Source organism: Eretmochelys imbricata, chromosome 13 (assembly GCF_965152235.1).
Source record: "Eretmochelys imbricata isolate rEreImb1 chromosome 13, rEreImb1.hap1, whole genome shotgun sequence".
In the NCBI taxonomy this organism is placed as follows: Eukaryota; Metazoa; Chordata; order Testudines; family Cheloniidae; genus Eretmochelys; species Eretmochelys imbricata.
In genome coordinates, this window is record NC_135584.1 from 34,517,456 (window position 1) to 34,542,795 (window position 25,340).

Genomic DNA, 25,340 nt, shown 5'->3' on the forward strand with positions numbered 1-25,340 from the left:
GACTGTTTCAGGCTCTCTTTATTGGACCCAACCTGGGAGCTGGGGAGCCACCAGCTGCAGAAGAGAACCCAGGAGTCCTACTGGGTCCCCACTGCTCACTGGAGGCAGCACCTGCACCTCCAGTGCCACAGGCGACGGGGGCCATCAGAAGACCCCCCCCCAACCCAGTGCCAATCCACTAGGGTGCTCCCTGCCGCTGTCCCCATGTCAATGCCCAGGAGGGTTGGGCGACGGATCGCAGCGAGACCTCGGGGGCTCAGCATCTGCCCCCGGGAATGGGCTGGGGGTTACTCCCCCGGAACGGCCTCTCCATGGGGCGTCGTCACAGGTAGCCGATCCCCCCAATGGCTCAGCCGGGCGCAGCGATACAGATCCCTGTGGGAAGAGGGCATGGTGATGAGTCCGGACCGCCGAGCCAGCAGGTTCCTGCTCTAGATGGGAGCCAGCACCCCCTAGAGGGGAAATGCCCTGTAACCCATTCCCCACCCCCCTGAGCCTGCCAGTCCCTGCCCTGGGGCCAAATGGGAGCCGGCACCCCCTCGAGGGGAAAGACCTGTATCCCATTCCCCACCCCCTGAGCCAGCCAGTCCCTGCCCTGGGGCCAGATGGGAGCCAGCGCCCCCTAGAGGGGAAATGCCCTGTATCCCATTCCCCACCCCCTGAGCCAGCCAGTCCCGGCCCTGGGGCCAGATGGGAGCTAGCACCCCCTAGAGGGGAAAGGCCTGTATCCCATTCCCCACACCCTGAGCCAGCCAGTCCCTGCCCTGGGGCCAGATGGGAGCTAGCGCCCCCTAGAGGGGAAAGGCCTGTACCCCATTCCCCACACCCTGAGCCAGCCAGTCCCTGCCCTGGGGCCAGATGGGAGCCAGTACCCCCTCGAGGGGAAAGACCTGTATCCCGTTCCCCACCCCCTGAGCCAGGCAGTCCCTTCCCTGGGGCCAGATGGGAGCCAGCACCCCCTAGAGGAGAAAGGCCCGTGCCCCCATTCCCTGCCCCCCTGAGCCAGCCAGGCCATCCCGGGCCCTTGGCAGAGCGGTACCTGCCGTGCCGGCGCGCGGTGATCACGGCGTGCTGCAGGCTCCCGTCGGCACAGCACAGGTGGCAATGGACGTGCTGGGCCCGGCCCAGGACGGCCTGGGTGATGCGGGGCCAGGGCTCCTCGCCCGCCCCTGGCCCCCGGCGCAGGATCAGGAAGGAGAACAACTCCTCCTTCAGTGCTGGGTTCTGCAACGGCACGTGGGCAGGGGTGAGCCGGGGTCCCCTGCAGAGCCCCCTGCATCCGCCTCCCCCAACCCCTCCGCCCTGCGGCTGGCTCCGGCCCGTTCCCCACCCTTGCAGCCAGGCAGTCCCCACCCTGGGGCCAATCCCACCACAGCTCCCCATACACCCCGCTGCCTGGCAGGAGGGGCACTCACCCAGCGGAAGGGCAGGGGGTGGTAGGCCTGGAGGTAGTTGCAGGGCAGGGGCTGCTTGGGGTTCAGCCGTGGGCAGGGCAGGTGATGCGGGCACTAGGGACAGAGACTGGCGTTAGAGCATCCCACGTCCCCCCCAGCCCACTGACTGGGCACCTGGCTGGCCTCGGCCTGCCCTCCCCATACCCCACCCACCGAACCTCGACCCATCCCCCAAACTGGCCTCCGGCCGCCCACCCAACTCCCTCCGGCCACCCTGCAGGCCTCGGCCTGCTCCCCCCACCCCGCCGATACTCACTGGGGCGAAGACGTGAGCCTCCCGTGGGTCATGCACCACCTTGTCGCCCCCCTGTTGGCCGAGAGGAGAGGAGTTAGAGCCCAAAGGGAACCAGCTGCACCCCCTGTTCCCTCTGCACTGCCGGCCCGGACGCCTGGGTCCCGTTCCATCCCAGACCCTCCCCCTGGGATCCCTGGGGGGCAGAGCTCTGAACTGCCAGCCCGGACACCTGGGTCCCATTCCATCCCGGTCCCTCCCCCTGGGGTACCTGGTGGGGAGAGCTCTGCACTGCCGCCTCCCAGTCCTTCCCCCTGGGGGCCTCCCAGCGCTTTGTGTTACTGTCCCAGACGCCTGGGTCCCATTGTCTCCCCATTCTCCCTTCCCCCAGGTGGCTGGGAGCCTGCCAAAGCTGCTGGGGGTGGGGAGGGGGATCGCAGGGGGTACCCGCCACAGGCCCAGGGAAGGAGCAGGGTCCCCTCACCCCCAGGATGATCTCTCGCGCCTCCATGAGCATCTGGTGCCCCTCTTTGGTCCCGTTCTCCACCAGCACCTGGAAGGGATTGGGAGTTAGAGGGTCTGATCTTGGAGGGAGGGGAAGAGACTGGGCGTGGGGGGGCCAAACTGGGAGGCGGGGGGGGAGCCGGGTTGCGGGAGGGCCGAGGGGCCGATCCGGGGAAGGGAGGGAGACTCTGGGAGGGAGGGGGAGAGGGGTCGATCTGAGGACCAAGAGGCCGATCCAGGGGAGGGGAGGGGGACTCTGGGTGAGGGGGCAGAGGGGCCGATCCGGGGATGGGAGGGGGATGCCAGGGGGGCCAATCCAGGGGAGGGCAGAGGAGGGGGACTCCGGGCCAGGGGGGCCAATCTGAGGGAGGGGAAGGGGACTCTGGGCGGGGGGCCAGAGGGGCAGGGGGGTCACTCACCAGGAAGCTGTCTGTCTTCCTCCACAGCGTCTGTATGGTCTCCCTGCGCTCGGCCAGGCTGGGCAGCTCATTCAGGGAGAAGGCTGAGACCACCAGGTCAAACTTCACCTGCAAGTGCAGGGGGAGATACAGGATGTGGGCGAGAGGGGGAGATCAGACCCTGGCTGGGGTGGGGCAGATCCCCGGAGACCTCCCCCCGGCACTGGAGAACGCCCCAGCTCCCAGCCTCTCTGACCCGCCCCTTCTTCCTCATGCTGCTCCTGTCCCCCACCCCAGAGCCAGCCGCATTCTGATGCTGCCTCCCCAACAGAACAGCAAAGCAATGTGGGATGGCGCCAGGCAGGCAGCTCTGGCAAGCCAGAATCTAACAACACGTACACCCCCACCCCCAGGCTTCCCTGCATAGCACTGGACCCCCCAGTGCTCCCCCCTAGACCCAACTGCCTCTTTATCAGCCCCTCTCTGCCACCCCTACAGGCAGGGCCCTTTACCTTGGGCGAGACGGGGAGGAACTGCCGGAAATAGACGCCTGGAAAGAGTGGGGCCCGGGGGGACTCAGAGCCACCTGGAGCAGGGAGGGACGGACAGAGAGACATCAAGGTGGGGGTCACCGAGAGAGAGAGAAGACAGGACAGGGGGCAATGGAATGAGAGAGTGATGGAAGAAAGGCCTGGCAGCCCAGACTCCCAGGTTCTCTTCCCAGCTCTGGGGTGGCAGAGGGGACTAGTGGAATGGCGTGGCGTGGGAGGGGAGGGGGGTGCTGGCAGCCAGGACTCCTGGGTTCTATCCCTGGATCTGGGAGGAGAGGGGGGTCTAGTGGTTGGAGGGCTTGGGAGCCAGGACTCTTGGGTTCTTCCCCAGCTCTGGGGTGGCAGAGGGGTCTAGCAGTTAGAACTGGGGCCCTACCAGCCCTGGCTGGGCACTCAGCAGTGCCCCTGGAGGCCTCACCTTGCAGCAGCCGCTCAGCGAGGGCCAGCATAGAGGCGGAGCTGTCGACACACAGGTATTCACACAGGGTCTGGCCCCAGGCACCATGTGCGGCCCTGCACAGAGAGGGGGGAGCGTGAGACACCAGCAGCGCTCCCAGCACCACAGGAAATATCCCCCCTGCAGGGCAGAGGCTCACCAGCTGACGGAACCCGTCCCAGAGCCAAAATCCAGCAGGGTGCGAGGGGCAAAGGCTGGAGCCCGCTTCTGGATCTAGGGAGCAGAGCAAAGAGAAACCACATCAGCCCCAGCACAGCTCCGCGTAGACCACAGGCGGAGAGCGGGACTACCTCCCTTCAGAGAGCAGGGGCTAGTGGTTAGAGCGGGGGGGGGCTGGGAGCCAGGACTGCGGGGTTCTAGTCCCAGCTATGGGGGGAGTGAGGGCTAGTGGTTAGGGCTGGGAGCCAGGACTATTTTTTTACGCCCATGTGCGGAATGAATTTTATTATGTGCACCAATATGGATCTGACGTGTGACACTTCACCTTCATACTGGTGCACATAACAAAATTCATGTGGTAGGGGTGGAGCCAAGGGGTTCGAAGTGTGGAAGGGGGCTCAGGGCTGGGGAAGACGGTTGGGGGGTGAGGGCTCTGGCTGGTGTTGCTGGCTCTGGGATGGGGCTGGGGATGAGGGGTTTGGGGTCCGGGAGGGCGTTCAGGGCTGGGGAAGAAAGTTGGGGTGTGGGCTCTGGGGTAGGGCCGGGAATGAGAGGTTTGGGGTGCAGGCTGCCCCGGGGAGAGAGAGGACTCCCCCCAGCCCCCTCTCGCCACAGCAGAGGCACCTTTCCCCGGCTGGGGCAGCCCCAGCGGGGCTGGGCTAGGTCAGGCCGAGGGAGAGGTTCCTCTCCCCCGGCCGTGGCAAGTCTGGGGCAGCTCCGTGCTGGGGTCAGAGGGGAGGGTCACCTCTCCCCCGGCAGGTCCACACTGGGGGAGAGGCACCTCTCCCCACCGCTGCCCTGGGCCCCTGCACGGGGCTTAATAGGCAGCTGCACGGCCACAGAGCTTAGAGGAAACTTAGCTCCTGGGTTCTATCCCCAGCTCTGGGAAGGGAGTGGGTTCTCGTGGTTAGAGCAATTGGGGCTGGGAGCCAGGATTCCTGGGTTCTGTCCCCAGCTCTGGGAGGGGAGTGGGCTCTAGTGCTTAGCACAGTCTCTCACCTCATGGAAGGCTCTGGACACAGCCGCAAACCCCCCATCCAGCCGAGCTACCATGTACACAAGACTCAGCTCGTCTGTATACCTGGGACGGGAAGAACACACAGAACATGTCGGTTGGGGGCGCTGACCCCCCACACATACCCCAGAGCGAGTGCTGACCTCCTTTACTGCCTGCCAGAAACTGGGGCTGGTAAACAGATGTCGTGCCCCACCCCAGAACTGGCTGCACCTTAGCTCTGGTGAGTCATCCCCGTGTGGCGTTGCCATGAGGCTATTACCCAGCTGCTCCACCCCAGAACTGGCTGCATCTCAGTGCTGGGAAAGGCATTCTCGTGTGACCTCCTTCACTGCCTGCCAAAATTTGGGGCTGGTAAACAGATGCTCCACCCCTGAACTGGCTGCATCTCAGAAGTGGGCGAGATGTCCCTGTGTGGCATTGCTGTGCATCTGTTCCCAGCTTCCCCACCTCAGAGCTTGCTGCATCTCAGCACTGGCTGAGGCATTCCTGTGTGACCTCCTTCATTGCCTGCCAAGATGTTGGGCTGGTAAACAGATGCTCCACCCCACCCCAGAGCTGGCCGCATCGCAGTATCGGGTGAGCCGTCCTTGTTTGGCGTCACTGTGCAGCTGTTCCCCAGCTGCCCTACACAAGAGCTGGCTGCATCTCAGCACTGCAGGAGACCCATCACAACCCCGAGAGGGTGTCACCTCAGTGCCTCCCAGTGATAGGTGGTTTTTCGAAGCCTGTTCAGCACCCTCCTCTGCAGCTTCTCCGCCTCAGCGTCGGTCAGGGGGCTGGATGCGTCTGACACAGAGAGACAGGGTTAAGCATAGAGAAGGCTGGAGGAGACCAAGCAGAGACCAACACTGAGTGAGGAGAGCGCCCCCGGCCGGACCTGCACCCCGCAGCACTGTGGGGCACTGGGGCCAGCACTGACTGCATGGGGAGAGCCTCTTCACCCAGATGGTTTCTCCCCATCCTGTCCCGCAGTTTGCGCTCACCTGCTGTGCGGGGCTGGACCTTCTCCCTCAGCTGCTGCTCCAGCTGCTGCCCTCTCCTCTGCAGCTCGCTGGCCTCCAGAGGGCGCTTCCGGCTCCAGAGGTAGTTGGTCAGGGACACAACCTGGTCCTTCAGCCCATGCACGGTGGACTCTGGTGGGGGATGAATGAGATACGATGGGCCCAGTGAGAAGCCCGTCATGCTGAACAGAGCAGGGATCACTGGTCCTGAGGTGCAGCCCAGCTCTGGCGCAGAGCAGCTGGGTAACAGCCGCACATACCACCACATGGGGATGGCTCACCCAGTGCTGAGATGTACCCAGCTCCAGGGTCTGGCAGGTGGGAAACAGCTGCACATAACACCACGTGGGGATGACTCGCCTGGCACAGAGATGCAGCCAGCTCTGGGACAGAGCAGCGGGGTAACAGCTGCACGACACCACATGGGGATGGCTCGCCCTGAGCTGAGATGCAGCCAGCTCTGGGGCAGGGCACCTGAGTAACAGTAGTGCAAGGAGAGAGTACCCCTACTGAGCCCCTCACCCTGCTTCTTGCAGCACCGAGCCCCCTCGCACCCAGTGGTTACTTACGCTCCACCAGCAGCTGGGCAGCCTTCACCAGTTCGGCCGGGAGCCGGACACTCCTGAGATGCAGCACCCCTGGGTGCCGGCGGTGGGGGACGTTGCCCAGAAAGTCAGAGGAGTTGTCCACCTGGGAAACCCTTGGGATGATGGTGGCGAAGGCCTGAGCGGGAAGAGAGCCATCAGGAGAGCAGGGCAGGCCTATATGGCCTGCATGGGAAGGTCCACATGGGGCTGTATGGCTTAGCCAGTGGGCAGTGAGGGTAGCAGGGCCATATGGGGGATATTGCCCAGCAGGATGCACAGCAGCAGGCTCTATATGATTAGAAGATAGTAATAGTAGGTAGGATAAGCCATATGGGGTTATATAGCCCGAGCAGGACCATGGCCCCAGGCTCCAATGGGTCTGGGTTGGTGGCAATGTCAGAAATGGGTGTATATGGTTTTACAGAGCGATACAGTAACATTTAGAGTGGGGAGCTGAAGGAGGAAAGCTGGTCATTACCTGGTCATATGGCATGGGGCAAGATGGGACATACGGAGTTACGTGGTAGGGGTGGAAAAGGGGAGCAGAGCTCCCTCGTGCGTTAGCCCCACTGGCCCATCACGCTGCACTGGCCGCATTGCATCGTGTTTGGGGATTGGCTTGGGCACTCTGGAGGAACCAATCTCTGTCCAGCACGCGCTGTCCATGGACGACTTACACTCCATCTCAGGTTACGACCCAGGCATATCTTATCCGCTGTAAACGGCTCCCTGGGCATTCCCCTTATCTCAGCCAGCACCAAGATTCTGCTCCCAGACCACGGGACCTCCCTAATCCTGCCTCCAAATGGGGCCAAAGTCCAACATCATCCATGTCCCATTACTCACGTCAGGCCAGGCCGACGCTGCACCCCTTGTTTGCCTTTCCTCCATTAGCTTACGTTTCACTGGCACCGTGTCCCCGTCCTCCTGCACCTTCCTTTTTAAGGTCTCTGCTCAGCAACATGTTCCCAAGTCCACAGTCACTCTAATCATTTCCACCACCATTAACCCCAAGCTCAAAGTACGAGGCAGGGGCTGCCTGCCCACCTCCTAAGGTCCAGGCCCGAACCCACACTGTACACTTGCTCTGCCTGCAAAGCATCCTGCTGTAATTTCACCTGGGCTTTTCTTTTCATCACACCATGACAAACTGCTCCAAAACAGCAAAATCTTTTGATCTGTCACCACTGGACATTTTGACATGAACCAAAGCGCAGGCCAAGAAAAATAATGTTCCTTGGCTCTATTCCAGGAGCGGCCCTCAACAGCCATCCCACAATACTTGTTATCACCAGCATGGGCAGTTCCCACTTTACTAACGTCCCAATGTGGAGCCTGCTCCCAGGGCCATCACTATTCTGGTGCCCTATGCAGCCCCTGCCCCCCGCAGGGAGGGTGAGGGGGGCAGGCCTCGGGGTGGGGGGGGCTGGCCCCAGGCCTCTGCTGGGGGGGCAGGGCTGGCTTAGGGGGCAGGGAGGAATCGCCCCCAGCACTCACCAGCGGCACAGATAGGGCCGGGTTACTGCACTTCCTGCCGCCGGTGAGTGCAGGCCTGCCCCTGCTGCAGTCCTCAGGGGAATGGGGGCGGGAAGGGGCAGGGCGGGGGCGAAGCAGCGATGGGGCCCTTGGGGAAGGGGTGGAGTGGGGGTGGGGCTGGGGCGGAGGCCATGGGGAAGAGGTGGGGCAGAGTCTGGAGCAGTATTGGTGCCCTAAGCAGTTGCGTACTTTGCGTATGGGTAGGGACGGCCCTGCCTGCTCCCCCAAAGTGAACGGACACCCGAGCAAATCCATCTACTACTCCAAGCAAGACCAGGGCCAGCATGAGTCAATTCAAGACACAAGTTTCCTTGCTCCATATCACTTAAGGCCACTTTTACTTTGCATGCCATGCATTCCTTATTGCATCTGAAGAAGTGGGTTTTTTACCCACAAAAGCTTATGCCCAAATAAAGCTTATGCCCCTGTTAGTATTTAAGGTGTCACCGGACTCCTTGTTGTTTTTGTGGATACAGACTAACACGGCTACCCCCTGATACTTGACATGCATTCCTTATATACTTCTCAGGATACTATTATTAGTACACACTCACTTAAAGTCATGCCTATCTGAATGCAATTACAACATCACCGATGTGCCCTTGGTTTTGCTTAATATATTGATACTGTACTTTTGCTTCCATTTTTTGTAAGGTATTACATGGTTTGGGGAGTGGGAGCTGGTCCATAGCGGGTTAATACAGCCCAAAGAAGAAGAATCTTGTCCATTGTGGATAGTTCTCTGAAAAGATCCACTCAATGTGCAGCAGCAGTCAAAAAAGCTAACAGAATGTTGGGAATCATTAAGAAAGGGATAGATAATAAGACAGAAAATATCATGTTGCCTCTATATAAATCCATGGTACCTCCACATCTTGAATACTGCGTGCAGACGTGGTCACCCCATCTCAAAACAGATATATTGGAATTGGGAAAGATTCAGAAAAGGACAACAAAAATTATTAGAGGTATGGAAAGGCTTCCGTACGAGGAGAGATTAATAAAACTGGGACTTTTCAGCTTGGAAAAGAGACGACTAAGGATGGATATGATTGAGGTCTATAAATTCATGGAGAATAGGTCCATCCGTGGCTATTAGCCAGGACGGGCAGGGATGGCGTTCCTAGCATCAGTTTTGCCAGAAGCTGGGAATGGATGACAAGGGATGGATCACTTGAAGATTACCTGGTCTGTTCATTCCCCCTGGGGCACCTGGCACTGGCCACTGTTGGAAGACAGGATAGTGGACTAGATGGACCTTTGGTCTGACCCAGTAGGGGGCCATTCTTATGTTCTCATATGGTGTAATATAACTGGGGAGAATCTGGTCCTTATGGGGTTATTTGCCCAGGGGGAGGTTATATGGCCTGGGCAGCTGGTCCATACAAGGTTTTATGGTGGCGGGGGTGGGGGTACAATTACCAACATTGTATTTCAAAAATAGGGAACTGTTTTCTTAGTAACCCCACCCCTTCTCCCAATATTATTTTTATCATCATTATTAATAATAACCCTACTAAGCAGGACTCACCTACATTCACATGGGGTATCTCTTTCTACTTTTTGCAAAACTAAGAAACTTCCAATCTTGTTGTACAAAATAAAGGGGGGGAGGGCCTTGTAGTAAGAGACTGTTGGCAACCCTAGTGGGGGGTTATATGGGGGCGGGGCTGGTCCCTACATGGCTATATTGAGAGCATATATATGAGAACATAAGAACAGCTATACTGGGTCAGACCAATGGTCCCTCTAGCCCTGTGTCCTGTCCTCCGACAGTGGCCAATGCCAGGTGCGTCAGAGGGAATGAGCAAGGCGATCCATCCCATCCTTTAACCCCCACATTCTGGTCATCATCAGGAGTTATATGGCCCTAAGGAATTTGGTCTGGACAGCGTTACATGGCTGGGGGGAGTCTGGTCCATATGGGGTTATATGGCGTGGGGGGGAGGTCTGGTCTGTACAGGGTTATATGGTTGGGGGAGAGTATAAGGCCTGAGGGGCTGGTCTATACAAGGCTATATGGCCTGCAGCAGGGGGTTGGCTCTGGGAGGCAGTCCTGACAGGGTCCTAGGCCCAGACAGTTATATGGCCTGGGGGGGAGGGGTGGTCCATTTGGGGCCATATGGCCCAGGAGTTGTAGGGCGATGCGGTTAGTAGGAGAAGGGTCGGATCTCCTTACAGGCCATGGGGCGCGGCTTATGGCCAGGGGACTTGGGGGGGGGGCACTGAACTGGTCACGTGCTCTGCTCCCCCCAACCGCCGTTGGTGCCGAAGCCGCCCCAGAGAGACGCTGCACGCGCCCTTTACGCAAATCCCCTCAGGGCTCTTCACCAGAACCCGGGCGGGGGGGGTCACTCACCCTGAGCGGGGAGGGGCCGCCGCAAAGTCCCCAAAACCTCCGCACCCGCCCGGCCGCCGCGTGGGCCGCCATCTTGGAACACCCACGGCCCCGCCTCCAACGCATGGCCGCCGGAGCGGCTAGCCAATTGGGAGGCGAGAGAGCCGGGCCGCGCCTGGGGACCAATCGCAGGCTGCTATGTAAATGAGGAGGTCGAATGCCGCGGAAGGAGTGACGACTGGGCCAGCCTGCTGTGGATGGGCGGGGCCTACGCGATGGGTCTGGGCGGCCAGTGTCTTGGGCTCGAGACGAGGGTGCAGCACTGCACTACCTGCGCCTCTCATGGGGCTGATTGGTCCAATGCCTGCTCGTCCCGCCCTCTTCCTTCCCTCCCCTAGCATTCTATGCCTTTTTGCATATTCTCTCGCCGTTCGGAGCGCGCGGACCCGCTCGCTTCTCTCTTGGGGAGGGGCTGGTTCGGAATCCAGCCCTGTGCAAGAGGGAACTGCCTGGGCGGGTTAATCCGGATTAGGGTAGCTGTCTGGGCGGGTTAATCCAGATTAGGGTAGCTGTCTGGGCGGGTTAATCCAGATTAGGGTGGCTGCTGGGAGGGTTAATCCAGATTAGGGTAGCTGTCTGGGGTGGTTAATATGGATTAGGGTACCTCTCTGGGTGGGTTAATCCAGTTTAGGGTGGCTGCTGGGACAGTTAATCCAGATTAGGGTAGCTGTCTGGGAGGGTTAATCTGGATTAGGGTACCCATCTGGGTGGGTTAATCCAGATTAAGGTGGGGAGCTTCAGCGAGGCGCTGCGTTTGATTTTTTTTGGGGCCTTGCTTATAGTCATCAACTCCTGTCTTTGCAGCCATTTAACTGGCTTCTCCCTGCAAATTATGGGGGAGCCAATTTAACTGGACATTTTCTTTGCAAAGGTTTCAGAGTAACAGCCGTGTTAGTCTGTATTCGCAAAAAGAAAAGGAGTACTTGTGGCACCTTAGAAACTAACCAATTTATTTGAGCATAAGCTTTCGTGAGCTACAGCTCACTTCATCGGATGCATACTGTGGAAAGTTTAGAAGATCTTATTATATACACACAAAGCATGAAAAAATACCTCCTCCCACCCCACTCTCCTGCTGGTAATAGCTTATCTAAAGTGATCGCTCTCCTTACAATGTGTATGATAATCAAGGTGGGCCATTTCCAGCACAAATGGGATTTGTGCTGGAAATGGCTCACCCTGATTATTATACACAATGTAAGGAGAGTTGTCACTTTGGATAAGCTATTACCAGCAGGAGAGTGGGGTGGGAGGAGGTATTTTTTCATGCTTTGTGTGTATATAATAAGATCTTCTAAACTTTCCACAGTATGCATCCGATGAAGTGAGCTGTAGCTCACGAAAGCTTATGCTCAAATAAATTGGTTAGTTTCTAAGGTGCCACAAGTACTCCTTTTCTTTTTCTTTGCAAAGTGGGGAGTAGCATGGGAGGGGAGCCAATGTAAGTGAAAACTCTTTTTGCAAAGGGAGAGGGGCGGAGGCAATTTCTCTGGGATCTTCTAGGCAAACTTTTTTTTTTTGCAAACTGAAGGAGCGGCTGGGGCGGGGGGAGTTGCTGCCTAAAATAATTTACAGGGAAATTTTATCTGCAAAAGCGGGAGCCTGAGGGAATTTAACGCACTGGAAATCTGCTTTCAAACTGGTTATGAGGGGGCCAAACCACTTTACCTGCAAATATTCTTTGCAAACGGGGAGGGGCGTGAATCCAGGGATTTAGAAAAACTTGGGGGTGGGGGCAAAATTCCATCAGTACAGAGGCCACTGTCTGGGGTTGTATTGTATTCTGCAGCAGCTGAAGGGGGGCTGTAGACCTATGAAAAGTCAGGGGTGGGGGGAAACTGCCTCCCTTGGCCCCTAGCAGATGAGGAGGGGCGCTGCAGTTTAACTGGAGATTCTCTTTGAGTGATTTAATGGTTTAAATGGACAGATTTTGGTCTTGATCTAAGCAGTTTGAACTGATTAACTCCCTCCAATCCAGGCTGCAAATTGGGAGATTTGTCTCTGCAGCACCCCCTGCCCTGCCTTTGCGGGGATTAGCTCTGAGCCCACCCTTCCCCATTTTATTGTCTTTCCCTATCTGCTTTGAGCTGTAAAATCCAAGCTATGCCTGGCTGGGGGCGGGGGTGGGGGGAGGGGTAGCCTATGCACCCTGCAGTGCTTCTGGGCCCCCCTGCTGCACCACCGGTGACCATGAAGGTTGGAGGAAGGGGGACCCCTGGCTCCCCAGACCATGTATGCGGGAACCCAAGAGGGTGACACCAGGGAGCATCCATGGGGCCTTCAGAGTGAAACAGACACAGGGCCAACACCCTCAGCGTGCATAGGTCACCATAGCTCCACGGCGGAGCCTGACATCAGCTTTACACCCGCTGAGCATCCGGCCGCCAGTGCTGGAATTTCCAAAGGGAGCGAGACTCGAACTGGGCACCTAATTCCTTTAGGCCCCTTAGAAAAATCCCCAGATAAATTGCTTTATAGTGGGACCCCCCTGGAATGGGTGGGGGATATCTCTGGGCTTCATTGCATGGAGAGGTGGGAATGTCACAGGGTCCTTTCCATGGAGCAGTGTTGTGGGTCTTGTGGTAACTCTTACCTAAGCTTCATGGCCAAGTACAGAGAGGTGAGGGGCCAAAGTCTCAGCTGGTGCAAATTCAGACCAGCCTGGAAACTCTTGTATTGTAAAGAACCTGACAAGGAAACGGCAGAACCTTAGAGGGTTGAGATTTCCCCAGCCTAAGGCAGTCAGCTGCCCCAAACCCCATTTAAAATTAGTGGGACTTCAGCGTCCAAATCCCCATAGGAGACTTTGGGACTCTGAGGTAGATCTTCCATTAATTTTAGTGCAGGCATGCACCTAAATCCTGTAGATGGCATTGAGGCTCTCAACCTGAAACTTGCTTGCAACTAGACCATGTTGCTTTGTGTTGATGGAGCTCAGCTCGGGAAAGTCCCTCTGGCTTTTGTTTCCTTAGATCATAGCTAGCGAGAGAGGGGGCATGACCCCTGTGGGCAAGGAGGCGAGCTGCTACCAAGTACAGTACAAGAGACTTTTCAGGGCTTGGGCTTTTCTCTGATTGGGATGCAAGACTGACTGCCAGTCTGAATTTGTCTAGCTTCAATGTCCGGCCACTGGATATTTTTAATCAGAATGTCATGCCAGGTCAAACACCTTGCAGAATTCGCAGTGTGTTACATCAGCACTTTTACCTTTATCAACCAAACGTGTAAGCTCATTACACAAATATCAGATTAGTTTGGCAGGATCTAGTTTCCGTAAACCCATGTTGATTTGCATTAATCATAGTACTCTTCATTAGTTATTTATTAATCAAGTCCCATATCAGCTGCTCCCTGGTCTTGCCCAGGATCAATGTCTGGCTGATTACCAAGGTCATTCCGTTTACCCTTTTTAAACATTGGGACACAATTAGTTTTCTTCTAGTCTTCTGGAACTTCCTCAGTGCTTCACGAGTGATCAAAAATCTTCATTAATGGTCTCATCAGCCAGCTCTTTTAAAACTCTTAGATGCAAGTTCTCTAGACCTGCTGATTTATCATAGAATCATAGAATATCAGGGTTGGAAGGGACCCCAGAAGGTCATCTAGTCCAACCCCCTGCTCGAAGCAGGACCAATTCCCAGTTAAATCATCCCAGCCAGGGCTTTGTCAAGCCTGACCTTAAAAACCTCTAAGGAAGGAGATTCTACCACCTCCCTAGGTAACGCATTCCAGTGTTTCACCACCCTCATAGTGAAAAAGTTTTTCCTAATATCCAATCTAAACCTCCCCCACTGCAACTTGAGACCATTACTCCTCATTCTGTCGTCTGCTACCATTGAGAACAGTCTAGAGCCATCCTCTTTGGAACCCCCTTTCAGGTAGTTGAAAGCCGCTATCAAATCCCCCCTCATTCTTCTCTTCTGCAGACTAAACAATCCCAGCTCCCTCAGCCTCTCCTCATAAGTCATGTGTTCTAGACCCCTAATCATTTTTGTTGCCCTTCGCTGGACTCTCTCCAATTTATCCACATCCTTCTTGTAGTGTGGGGCCCAAAACTGGACACAGTACTCCAGATGAGGCCTCACCAATGTCGAATAGAGGCGAACGATCACGTCCCTGGATCTGCTCGCTATGCCCCTACTTATACATCCCAAAATGCCATTGGCCTTCTTGGCAACAAGGGCACACTGCTGACTCATATCCAGCTTCTCATCCACTGTCACCCCTAGGTCCTTTTCCGCAGAACTGCTGCCTAGCCATTCGGCCCCTAGTCTGTAGCGGTGCATTGGATTCTTCCATCCTAAGTGCAGGACCCTGCACTTATCCTTATTGAACCTCATCAGATTTCTTTTGGCCCAATCCTCCAATTTGTCTAGGTCCTTCTGTATCCTATCCCTCCCCTCCAGCGTATCTACCACTCCTCCCAGTTTAGTATCAGTTTAGATTTAAAAATTTCCTTTCTTTTCCCCCCACCCGAAGAGTTTTACTAAGTAGCTGCAGAGGGGAAATGCTGCTGCTGCTGAGCTGGAACCCACCTGCTAACAGTGCACAGCAATCCTAAACATTTCCAGACAGTAAGTGAAGGGGAAGCCTGCAAATCTGTAGAGGTAATTTTAGGGATTAAGAACAATAGAAATGTCAGGCTGGAAGGGACCATGAGCAGTTATCGAGTCCAGTCCCCTGTGCTGAGGCAGGACCTAGTTAACCTAGACCAGCCCTGACAGGTGTTTGTCCAACCTGTTCTTAAACACCTCCAGTGATGGAATTGGAGCTGGACAAATTGGGGCTCTTGGTTTATATTTCTGACTCAAGGTCATTGGTTCTGAGGTGGGGGTGGAGTAGCAAGGCCCAGGGGTCTGACTGGGCATGGCACATAGAGGGTGAGTGTGACGCTTCACTCCATAATGTTTTATGGAAATATGCTTATGAGTGTGAATATAATGTAACTTGAATATGCTTTATGCAAAAGGTCTCTTGTAAAGTATCATTACAAAATTTATAATCTACTGAGTGTGTTCATCCTGTTTGTTTGCATGTATTATTTCTATGTCTGGAGTTAGGAGAATAAAACATAAATTTGTATTACTGATGTAAACATATTAAGTGGAAGCCATTAAGGGTGCTTCAGAATCAATGAACTGCGAATGGGTTTGTTTACCTGCAAGGCTTCCTGTGTAGCTGTCCACCAGGAGGTCTTACAATGACATGTGATCATGTCACCTGAACAGTAATCCATCTTAAACCCGATCCTTTTCCATTTAGAAGGAGGGGTGGGGACCCAGAGAGACAAAAGATTCCAGCTTTGTGCCAAAGCTATAAAAGGGGGTGGAACAGAACAAACAGAACAGTCATGAGAAAGCCCCTGCTTTTCACCTAAGATGCCTGCTAGAACTAACAAGGATTGTACCAGGGGAAAGTATTGGACCCAGACTAGGAAGGAGTCTAGTCTGTGAAAGAAGCTTATTGGAACATCTCTGAGGGTGAGATTTACCTATAAACAGTTATAAATGTATTAGGCTTAGACTTGCATGGTTTTGCTTTATTTTGCTTGGTGACTTACTTTGTTCTGTCTGTTATTACATGGAACCACTTAAATCCTCCTTTTTATTCTTCATAAAATCACTTTTGTTTATTATTGAACCCAGAGTAAGTTATTAATAACTGGGGGAGCAAACAGCTGTGCATATCTCTCTATCCAAGTTATAGAGGGCGGACAATTTACAAGTTTACCCTGTATAAGTTTTATACAGAATAAAACGGATTTATTTGGAGTTTGGATCCCATTGGGAGCTGGGTGTCTGGGTGCTGGTGACAGGTGACCTGCTGAGCAGTTTTTGGTTAAAGTCTGCAGCTTTGGGGGTGTGGACCAGATCTGGGTCTGTGTTGCAGCAGGCAAGCATGTGTGGCTCAACAAGGCAGGGTTCTGGAGTCCCAAACTGACAGGGAAATGGGCTCAGAGGTAATTCCAGCACATCAGGTGACAGTCCCAAGTGGGTCTTTGAGACCAAACCCGTCACAGTGGGGATATCAGATTAGCTGGGCCCGTTGCATCAAGCAAGGCAGAGTGTGAGGGGAGCCTGCACACGGGAGGGGTCATGGTGCCCGATCCACTCCCAGTAGAAGTGTGCGTTTCTGGGAATGGGAATCTCTCATCATTTACTGTAAAGAGGAAGAGGAAATTTCCAAGGGGCTAGGTCAGGGGCCAGTACCACCTGGGGCTGTGTGTCTCGAAGGCAGAGCTAATTCACCTTTGAAAAATCCCTGTGGCCCCAAGTAATTGCTTGCCTTGCTTTTAAGGGCTAGAAGATCGCATCCTCTGACATCTGTGAAACAAATATGTGGCCCAGGTGCCAGCTGGGTCCTTGGGTTTACAGAGCCCGTGTCCTAGCCATGGAGCGAGGGAGGCCAGGTGCTGGTAGATTCAGAAACTTTCATTCTCTCCCAACCTCCCCCGCCCCACTCGCTGGGCTATAGGGGAGTCTCTGGCCATCCTTGCGCTGGGCTACTGGCTCCCTGCCCCGCTCACCACAGCACAGTGTCCCATAGCACTCCTATGGGGACCACACTGACTGCCCAGGGAGAGCATCCCCTACTGAGCCCCCATCCGGCTCCCTGCAGCACAGCACCCCATAGTGCTGCAATGGGGCCAGCCTTGCCTGCCAGGGGAGAGCACCCCCTGCTGACCCCTGCCCCGCTCCCTGCAGCACAGCGCCCCCTAGCACCACACTGGGGCATTGGAGTCAGCACTGACTGCCAGGGGAGAGCACCTCCTACTGAGCCCACTCCATGCAGCACAGCACCCCCAGCTAAGCCCACTCCCCACTCCCCACAGCACGAAACCCCCTGGCAATCATAGAATCATAGAACATCAGGGCTGGAAGGGACCTCAGGAGGTCATCCAGTCCATTCCCCTTCTCAAAGCAGGACCAATCCCCAACTAAATCATCCCAGCCAGGGCTTTGTCAAGCCTGACCTTGAAAACCGCTAAGGAAGATTTCACCACCTCCCTAGGTAACCCATTCCAGTGCTTCACCACCCCCCTAGTGAAAACATTTTTCCTAATATTCAGCCTAAACCTCCCCCACTGCAACTTGAGACCATTACTCCTTCTTCTGTCATCTGCTACCACTGAGAACAGTCTAGAGCCATCCTCTTTGGAAGCCCCCTTCAGGTAGTTGAAAGCAGCTATCAAATCCCGCCTTAGCCTCACAGGGGCATTGGGGCAGCATTGACTCCCGGGGAGAGCACCCCCCCCAACTGAGCCCCGCGCCCTAGTCCCTGCAGCACAGTGCCCCCAAGTGCCACACAGGCATTGGGGCCAGCACTGACTGCCAGGGGAGAGTACCCCCTACTGAGCCCCCTGCCCCACTTCTTGCACCATAGCACCCCCTAGCATTATACTGGGGCACTGGGGTCAGCACTGACTGCCGGGGAGAGCGTCCCCTACTGAACCCCCTCACCCCACTCCCTGCCCCACAGTGCCCCTTACAGCAGCAATGGGGCCAGCACTGACTGCTAGGGGAGAGCGCCCCCTACTGAGCCCCACCTAGCTCCCTGCCCCACAGTGCCCCCTCCAGACCCTCTCACACACTCGCAGCCACTTCTGTTCCAGTAAATGTGTTTTATTCCCAGCTCTGAAGGGCAAACTCAACTCAATGCAGCCTACGGCCCCTCCTGCCTCCAGGCCTGGGGCAGCTGCGTCCAGGGCTTCCCTGGGCTTTGGCGTGGCTCACGCTTTCTCGTTATATTGCACTGGCCACATGCCATGGTTGCAGCCAACGACAATGTACCTGGAGGCTGCATGGCTGCGGTAGATGCACCGGGCACCCTGCGTCCGCTTCAGCTCGCAAGTGGTGACGGCCAGCGGCCTCTTGCTGCGACGCATGCCCTGGTAGAGCGTGCCCCCGTCCCTGCACACGCTCCGGAGCTGGGCCCGGGAAGCGTGGATGAAGGTGTTGATGTCTTTGCAGGGCTGGGCCATGCCCCGGCGCTGCATCATGGCCCCGCAGTAATCCCGCCCGACATCAGTCCGCGGGTTGTCATGGTGCTGCCACAGGAACTTCTTGTAGCGCGGGCCCTGGGTTGAGGCGCACAGGAGCAGGCAGGCCACCAGCAACGCCAGAAAGAGGGGGCCGGTGCCCTTCAGAGAGCCCATCGCCACCTGCAACATCATGCAGGGCCGTTTGGCTCAGTATGTGCCCCCCGCCACGGCACAAGGGAGAGGCCCCCCTGGGCTGACCCCTGAGCATGGGGCATAGCCGTGTGGCTGCAGTATGGGTGGGAAACTGAAGCACAGAGACACCAAGCCTGAGGTTTCTAAGGCGTCCCTCAGTGGGCACTGGCTGCGCAAATTGCTTAAACAGTTGGAAAATCTCAAACTAAGTGACTGTCTGGAGTCACACACGCCCTGCAGGAGCTAGAAATAGAATCCAGGAGTCCTGATGCCCAGCCTCCCGCCCTCCCTTCCAACAACTAGACCCCACTCCTGGCTCCCAGCCCTCCCTGCTATAACCTTAGACCCCACTCCCCTCCTAGAGCAAGTGGTAGAACCCAGGAGTCCTGGCTTCAAGCCCCTCCCTGCCTGGCCTCTCTGGATCAATTTGCATCTGTCTCTCTCTGGGTTCTGTCTGTCTGGCTCTTCATTTGTGTCATGTGCCGAGGTCTTTGGCTTTCACCACGCTCAGTGTTTCTGCCTGTCTGTGTTAGCAAGTGTGAAAAGTTGGGAAACTTTTTTTTCGGGGCAGGGGGGTGATGGTATATTTGTCTATATAAGACAAAGCCCCTAATATCGGGACATCTGATTGCCCCACTCTGTGTCTTGCCTGAGTGTGTGTGTACCTGCCAAGGTGAGCATCTTTCTGAAAGCTGTGGCTGTCTGTCCCTCTGGGCTGGTCTCTCTGTCCCTTTCTCTCCAGCTGGTCTCAGGGGACTGGGGAAGGGCCGGAGCTCTGCTCCCATTAGCCAGATCCCTCACTAACCTGATCACCTTCTCAGCCTCTCTTTTGGCTGAGCTGGGCACCCTCGCCCACTCCCCCTCCCCCTCCGGCCCTGCTCCCCACCCTGGGTTTAATCCAATCTCTGACTTACCTGGTGGGGACTTACTTTCTCTCCTGCTGGAGCACAGGGTCTAGAGCTGAGCGTCTGAGTCTTCAGCCTGGCACGTGCCCCTTATATACAGCCTGGCTGGCCAGAGAGGGCTCCCTCGAGCCAGTTTCATATGCCCAGGCCGGAGATGTTGGGTGGGGGCACGAAGCCAGTGAGCACTGGGCACCGGCTAGTTGTTTGAGCCAGCTCCTTCCAGCACTAGGGAGCCTGGCAACCTCCGAAGCCAGGAGCAGGGTTGGCTGGGGTGGGAACACGGGGTCTTGCTAGGTGATCCCTAGGGGAAGGCATGGTGGGCTCCATGTACCAGGCTTCAAACCTCTTGACGGCAAAGGAGGCTGCTAAGGCATTGGCCTGGAGGTGGGAGACCTGGGTCATGGTCCCAGCCCTTGGGCAAGTCCCTTGGCCTCCCCATGCCTCAGTTTCCCCACACGGGCAGATAATCATCTTCCTTTCTCCCACTGTTTCTCTGCATAGGCTGCTTAGCAGCCTCAAACTTCTCTGAAAACCCTAGCCTTGCACTGTGAGCAAATTGAGACGAGGCCTGTCTGTTACTGCGAGTGCATAACAGAACCCAGCACTATGGGGCCCTGAGCTCAGTCGGGGTCTGCACAGTGCCTGGGCACCATGGGGGCCCTGCAGGCGGGAGCTGTAGTAGGCTGGCATCATTTTCCAGATGGAGAAACTGAGGCACCAAGCTTTTATTTAAAAAAAAATACACTGAGACTTTCCAAGCCATGGAGGGATTTGGACCCTTTTTCCCCATCGATTTCGACTGTAAAGCCAATGGGGATGGGAAAAATCTGCCCGATAAATCACACAGGGAGCACCGCTGTACTCAGGTGTCTCCACTTCCAGTCCAGGGCCTTACCCTTGGGCCTGTACGGCTGGAGAGCTTCTTACTGCTGAAGGGCCAATTCCTCAGGACGTCCCATTGGGCCAGAGCCGGGGACTGTCAGGAGCCCTGATCGCTTCCCACCAAGGGAAGTCTGGTGTCTTGGGGCAGAATCTGACCTGCTGGGAGGGCTTGGCCGAGGTAGGCACAACAGTAAGTGGGTTTCCTTTCTGAGGACCAGCACTGTGGAGACAGGATGCCACCCCGCCCAGCCCAAGGGCTGATCCGGCTTGGCAAGGCTGCCATGGGGCAGGTGACCCCCCCGGAGGACGATTTAGTGGAGTCGCCCAAGGCCGGCCCCATTGTTTCAGCTCCCCATTGAACGCACAGGTCACCGGCCCATTGTCCTTCTCCAGGCGCCAGAACCAGCTGCCACGTTGCCCGTTGGAGCAGCCCCAAGTCCCACCCTCTGGCAGCTGCACCGGGGGCCCAGCTAAGAGGGAGGAGTGGGCAGGCTCAGGAATGGCTGGGGGCAGGGCCCTGGCCAGGTCAGGCCGCCTGGGGAGCAGGGAACCTTGTGGCTGACAAATCCATGAAAAAGGTACCGGCCAGAGCCCGACAGGAGTGGTGTCAGCTGGGAAGGTGGAGACTATGAAAGGAGACATAATCCATACCCTGCCCCACTGTGCCAGGTCTGGGGCTGGAGTGGAGCCAGCTCCCCCTAGAGGGGAAAAGCCCTGTGCCCCATTCCTCACTCCCCTGAGCCAGCCAGTCCCCTGCCCTGGGGGCAGATGGGAGCCAGTGCCCCCTAGAAGGAAAAGACCCCGTGCTCCACTCCCCGTGCCCACTGAGCCAGCCAGTCCCCTGCCCCAGGGCCCAATCAGCATCGTAGAAGGCTTGACTCCACTGAAGCTACGTTGAATTACACTGGGGGATCTGGCTCCAGGGCCCCGATGGGGTGACCCTGGTGTACAGCAGGTGCGGATGTAGCCCTGAGGAACCCGGGGGGTTTCTAGGCCAAGGAGAAGGAAGAGAAATGGCACTGGCGAAACACAAGCACAGCCGCTTTGCAGAAGGGAGCCTTTATTGAGTTAGGAGCAGAGCAAGGACAGGACATTTGAGTGTAGCCGGATGTGCCTTCCCCGCTGTCTGCATTGCACTCGTCCCCACCCCCCACCCCAGCTCCCACACACACACCGACAGCTCCCCGCACACCCCGCCTTTTGCAGCGCATCTGGTGTCCAGGCCACCCAGAGACACACAGCAGGGTGAATGACCAGGCAGCCTGCCTGACCCATGCAGTCCTGGGCTTGTTTCTGGAGCAAATCTCACCGGACGGGAGCTGCATGGCTTCGAAGCGCTGCTCCCATGGTGCCAGTGTTAATGGAGTGGTGCTGATTGACGCCAGCTCTGGGTTGGCCCCATTGACCCCAGTGGAGCTACGGCCCATTCACACCAGCTGGGAGTTGGCCCCATTGACCTCAGTGGAGATCTGGCCCATTCACACCAGCTGGGGGGCTAGCTCCATTGACCTCAATGGAGATCTGGCCCATTCACACCAGCTGGGGGGGTAGCTCCATTGACCTCAATGGAGATCTGGCCCATTCACACCAGCTGGGGGGGTAGCTCCATTGACCCCCATAGAGCTATGGTCCATTCACACCAGCTGGGGGGTTGGCCCCATTGACTCCATGGAGCTGCGGCCCATTCACACTAGCCGGGGTCTGGCCCATTCTACACAATGCATGGCCGAAAACTCAGTTCTGTGCCGACATGGAGCAGGGCGGTGGTGCCCGGCCCCATCACATGATGTGGCTCTCGTCGAAGTGCATGGGCCAGCCTGCCGGGTCGCAGGTGATGACGAGGAATCTGTGGTTGGCGTGGCCCAGGTAACTGCACCGGCCCCACGGGGGACCCTTCAGCGAGCAGGTGGTGACGGGGAACTGAGCCCGGCTGCGCCGCATGCCCCAGTACTCGATGCCCCCGGAGCCGCAGACAGCCTGGATCTGGGCCTTGGGGGCATGGATGAAGGTGTTGATGTTCTTGCAGGGCCGGGTCATGCCCCGGCGCTGCATCATGGCTCCGCAGTAATCCCGCCCGGCATTGGTCCGCGGGTGGTCATGGTGCTGCCGCAGGAACTTCTCGTAGCGCGGTCCCTGGCAGTGGGCAGGCGGGGCCAGGCACCAGGCCAGCACCAGGAATAAGAGCAGGTTGAGTCCATCCCAAGAGAGACACATTGCGGCAGCAGGGCAGGCCTGCAAGAACAAGACACCGTAAGGCATGGCGGAGCTGTGTCCTCTAACGCAGTGGTTCTCAAAGCCGGTCCGCTGCTTGTTCAGGGAAAGCCCCGGTGCGCCGGACCGGTTTGTTTACCTGCCGCGTCCGCAGGTTCGGCCGATCGCGGCTCCCACTGCCCGTGGTTCGCCGCTCCAGGCCAATGGGGGCTGCGGGAAGGGCAGCCAGCACGTCCCTTGGCCCGCGCCGCTTCCTGCAGCCCCCATTTGGCCTGAAGCGGCAAACCGCAGCCAGTGGGGGCAGCAGAGGGTGGGGGTGGGGAAGGGGCGGCTATACTGTATAATGGGCACTAGGGGCAGCAGAGGGCGGGGGTGGGGAAGGGGCGGCTATACTGTATAATGGGCACTAGGGGCAGCAGAGGGTGGGGGTGGGGAAGGGTCGGCTATACTGTGTAATGGGCACTAGGGGCAGCAGAGGGCGGGGGTGGGGAAGGGGCGGCTATACTGTATAATGGGCACTAGGGGCAGCAGAGGGCGGGGGTGGGGAAGGGGCGGCTATACTGTATAATGGGCACTAGGGGCAGCAGAGGGTGGGGGTGGGGAAGGGTCGGCTATACTGTATAATGGGCACTAGGGGCAGCAGAGGGCGGGGGTGGGGAAGGGGTAGCTATACTGTATAATGGGCACTAGGGGCAGCAGAGGGTGGGGGTGGGGAAGGGGCGGCTATACTGTATAATGGGCACGAGGGGCAGCAGAGGGCGGGGGTGGGGAAGGGGCGGCTATACTGTATAATGGGCACTAGGGGCAGCAGAGGGCGGGGGTGGGGAAGGGGCGGCTATACTGTATAATGGGCACGAGGGGCAGCAGAGGGTGGGGGTGGGGAAGGGTCGGCTATACTGTATAATGGGCACTAGGGGCAGCAGAGGGCGGGGGTGGGGAAGGGGTAGCTATACTGTATAATGGGCACTAGGGGCAGCAGAGGGCGGGGGTGGGGAAGGGGTAGCTATACTGTATAATGGGCACTAGGGGCAGCAGAGGGCGGGGGTGGGGAAGGGGTAGCTATACTGTATAATGGGCACGAGGGGCAGCAGAGGGTGGGGGCGGGGAAGGGCGGCTTTACTGTATCATGAGCACGAGGGGCACCCCTGCCCCAGTGTGCAGCTGGAGAAGTTCCTGTGGCTTCACTCCAGATTTACAAAAAGAAAAGGAGGACTTGTGGCACCTTAGTCTCTAAGGTGCCACAAGTCCTCCTTTTCTTTTTGCGAATACAGACTAACACGGCTGCTACTCTGAAACTCCAGATTTAGGTCACCGAGAACAGACTTTGGAAGTTAGTGGCGGTGCTGGGAACCCAGGACTCCTGGATCCCAGCCCCCCACCACCAACCCCCTACACACCAGGCTGGTGTACGCTGGGGACATACTTCAGCATAGCTCCATCTGTCAGGGGAAATCCACCCCTCCCCCAGTGCCGTAGTTGTGCCAACCTGACCCCCGCTGCAGGCAGGGCTACGTCGGGCCCCTCGGGTCGGTGGATTGCAGACAATGGTGGGCAAGCCCCTCTGGGGGCATAGGTAGTGTTTACACCCAGGCAGTCCAGTGGTAAAGGTGCAGCATTTCATGTGTAGACAGCCTCTCTCTGCCCTCCGAGGGCCGGCGATAGACCCAGGAATCTGCACACCTTAACCCTGTCTGCAATGGGGTCAGGGCTGGATTCTGCTCCCCCACGCCTGAGTCAATCTGCATTTCCCCCCTTGCTAAGATCTGTTCTCAGCTCACCTGAGTCCTGCAGCTCCCGTCAGAGATGGATCCAGCTGCCAGCAGAGCTGAGCATCCCTGAGGCTCCTTCCCCTCTGTCCCTGTTATATACAGCCTGGCTGGGCAGCTGGGGGGTGGGGAGGAGGGGATGGGGGAAGCTCCTCCCACTGAGGGGCCCAGGGATTCTGGGTGGGGTAGGGATTTCTGGAGCAATGGGGCTTTGGCCAGTAGCTTGAGACACTGTGCACCCTACAGTGCCCCTCAACCCAGCACTACCCCATAACTGGGGCTGGAACCCAGGAGTCCTGACCCCCCCACCCCGTTCTAACCCACTACGCCGCCCCCCCTCCGGTCCCCAGCTGAGGAATAGATTCCCAATCCCCCCACCCTATGCTACCTCACTAGACCCCACTTCCTTCCCAAAGCTGGGGAGGGAACCCAGGAGTCCTGCCCCCACTCTAACCGATAGACCCCACTCCCCTCCCAGAGCTAGGGAGAGAACCCAGGCGTCCTGGCTCCCTGTCCTATATTTTAGTTATCCTCCCCCCACCCCATCCCCCTTGCGGGTTGTTTGCCAAGGGATCTCCTGATGAAAAGGCACCAGCTCCCTGCTGGCTGTTATCTAGGAATGCCTGGGAACAGATAGCACAGACCCCACACAGCACCCCTGTTCCCCACTCCCCCCCTTCACCCATACCCCCTTACTCCCCTCTCCTAAGCACATCAGCCCTCACGTGCAGACATGGGGCCTAAGACAGCTGCATGCTCAGGTCCCATTCAAATCAAAGGAAGAAGACTTGGTGGGGGGCACCAGAACACCTGGGTTCCCTCCCGGGCCTCTGGGAGGGGAATGGGGCCTGGTGGTTAGAGCAGGGGGGCGGAGTCTGGGAGCCAGGACTCCTGGGTTCTCTCCTGGCTCTGGGTGGGTGGGCAGTAGGGTCTAGTGGTTAGAGATGGGGGGGCTGGGAGCCAGGACTGCTGGGTTCTGTCTCTGGGAGGGAAGTGGTGTCTAGTGCGTTAGTGGAAGGGGGCTGGGAGCCAGGACTCTTGGTTCGGTCTCTGACTCTGGGGGGGGGAGGATTTAAAAGATTAAGCAGTGGGCACTAGAGATCAGGAC

General features: G+C 57.3%; 3 protein-coding genes across 4 annotated transcripts; all 3 read right to left on the reverse strand.

The window, feature by feature from the left end:
• Positions 1-10,366, reverse strand: METTL17 (methyltransferase like 17). 2 transcript variants are annotated; one of them, XM_077832324.1, is made up of 14 exons: positions 10,257-10,366; positions 6,344-6,497; positions 5,757-5,906; positions 5,463-5,559; positions 4,755-4,836; positions 3,736-3,809; positions 3,558-3,652; positions 3,101-3,174; positions 2,610-2,717; positions 2,171-2,239; positions 1,711-1,761; positions 1,416-1,508; positions 1,040-1,224; positions 1-375 (listed from the first exon to the last, which is right to left on the reverse strand). In XM_077832324.1, exons 1-14 carry the CDS (start codon positions 10,359-10,361, stop codon positions 288-290), a joined length of 1,425 nt encoding a protein of 474 aa, XP_077688450.1. In that variant the 5' UTR covers positions 10,362-10,366; the 3' UTR covers positions 1-287. The 2 variants fall into 2 exon arrangements, with proteins under 2 accessions (XP_077688450.1, XP_077688451.1); XM_077832325.1 differs by lacking the exon at positions 1,416-1,508.
• A 7,658-nt stretch (positions 10,367-18,024) lies between these two features.
• LOC144273174 (ribonuclease-like) lies at positions 18,025-18,450 on the reverse strand. Its single transcript, XM_077831713.1, has one exon. The coding sequence runs from the start codon at positions 18,448-18,450 to the stop codon at positions 18,025-18,027; it is 426 nt and encodes a 141-aa protein (XP_077687839.1).
• Positions 18,451-22,034: 3,584 nt separating this feature from the next.
• LOC144273155 (ribonuclease-like) lies at positions 22,035-22,469 on the reverse strand. Its single transcript, XM_077831675.1, has one exon. The coding sequence runs from the start codon at positions 22,467-22,469 to the stop codon at positions 22,035-22,037; it is 435 nt and encodes a 144-aa protein (XP_077687801.1).
• Between the last annotated feature and the right edge of the window lie 2,871 nt (positions 22,470-25,340).

Excerpts from the sequence above, each read along its gene's own strand:
- METTL17 (XM_077832324.1), bottom strand. The coding sequence starts at position 10,361 with ATGCGTTGGAGGCGGGGCCGTGGGTGTTCCAAGATGGCGGCCCACGCG. Across the intron at positions 1,762-2,170 it reads CGCGAGAGATCATCCTGGGG|GGGGGCGACAAGGTGGTGCA; the intron begins GTGAGGGGACCC and ends CTCGGCCAACAG. Across the intron at positions 1,225-1,415 it reads ACCCCCTGCCCTTCCGCTGG|AACCCAGCACTGAAGGAGGA; the intron begins GTGAGTGCCCCT and ends GTGCCGTTGCAG.
- LOC144273174 (XM_077831713.1), bottom strand. The coding sequence starts at position 18,450 with ATGGGCTCTCTGAAGGGCACCGGCCCCCTCTTTCTGGCGTTGCTGGTG.
- LOC144273155 (XM_077831675.1), bottom strand. The coding sequence starts at position 22,469 with ATGTGTCTCTCTTGGGATGGACTCAACCTGCTCTTATTCCTGGTGCTG.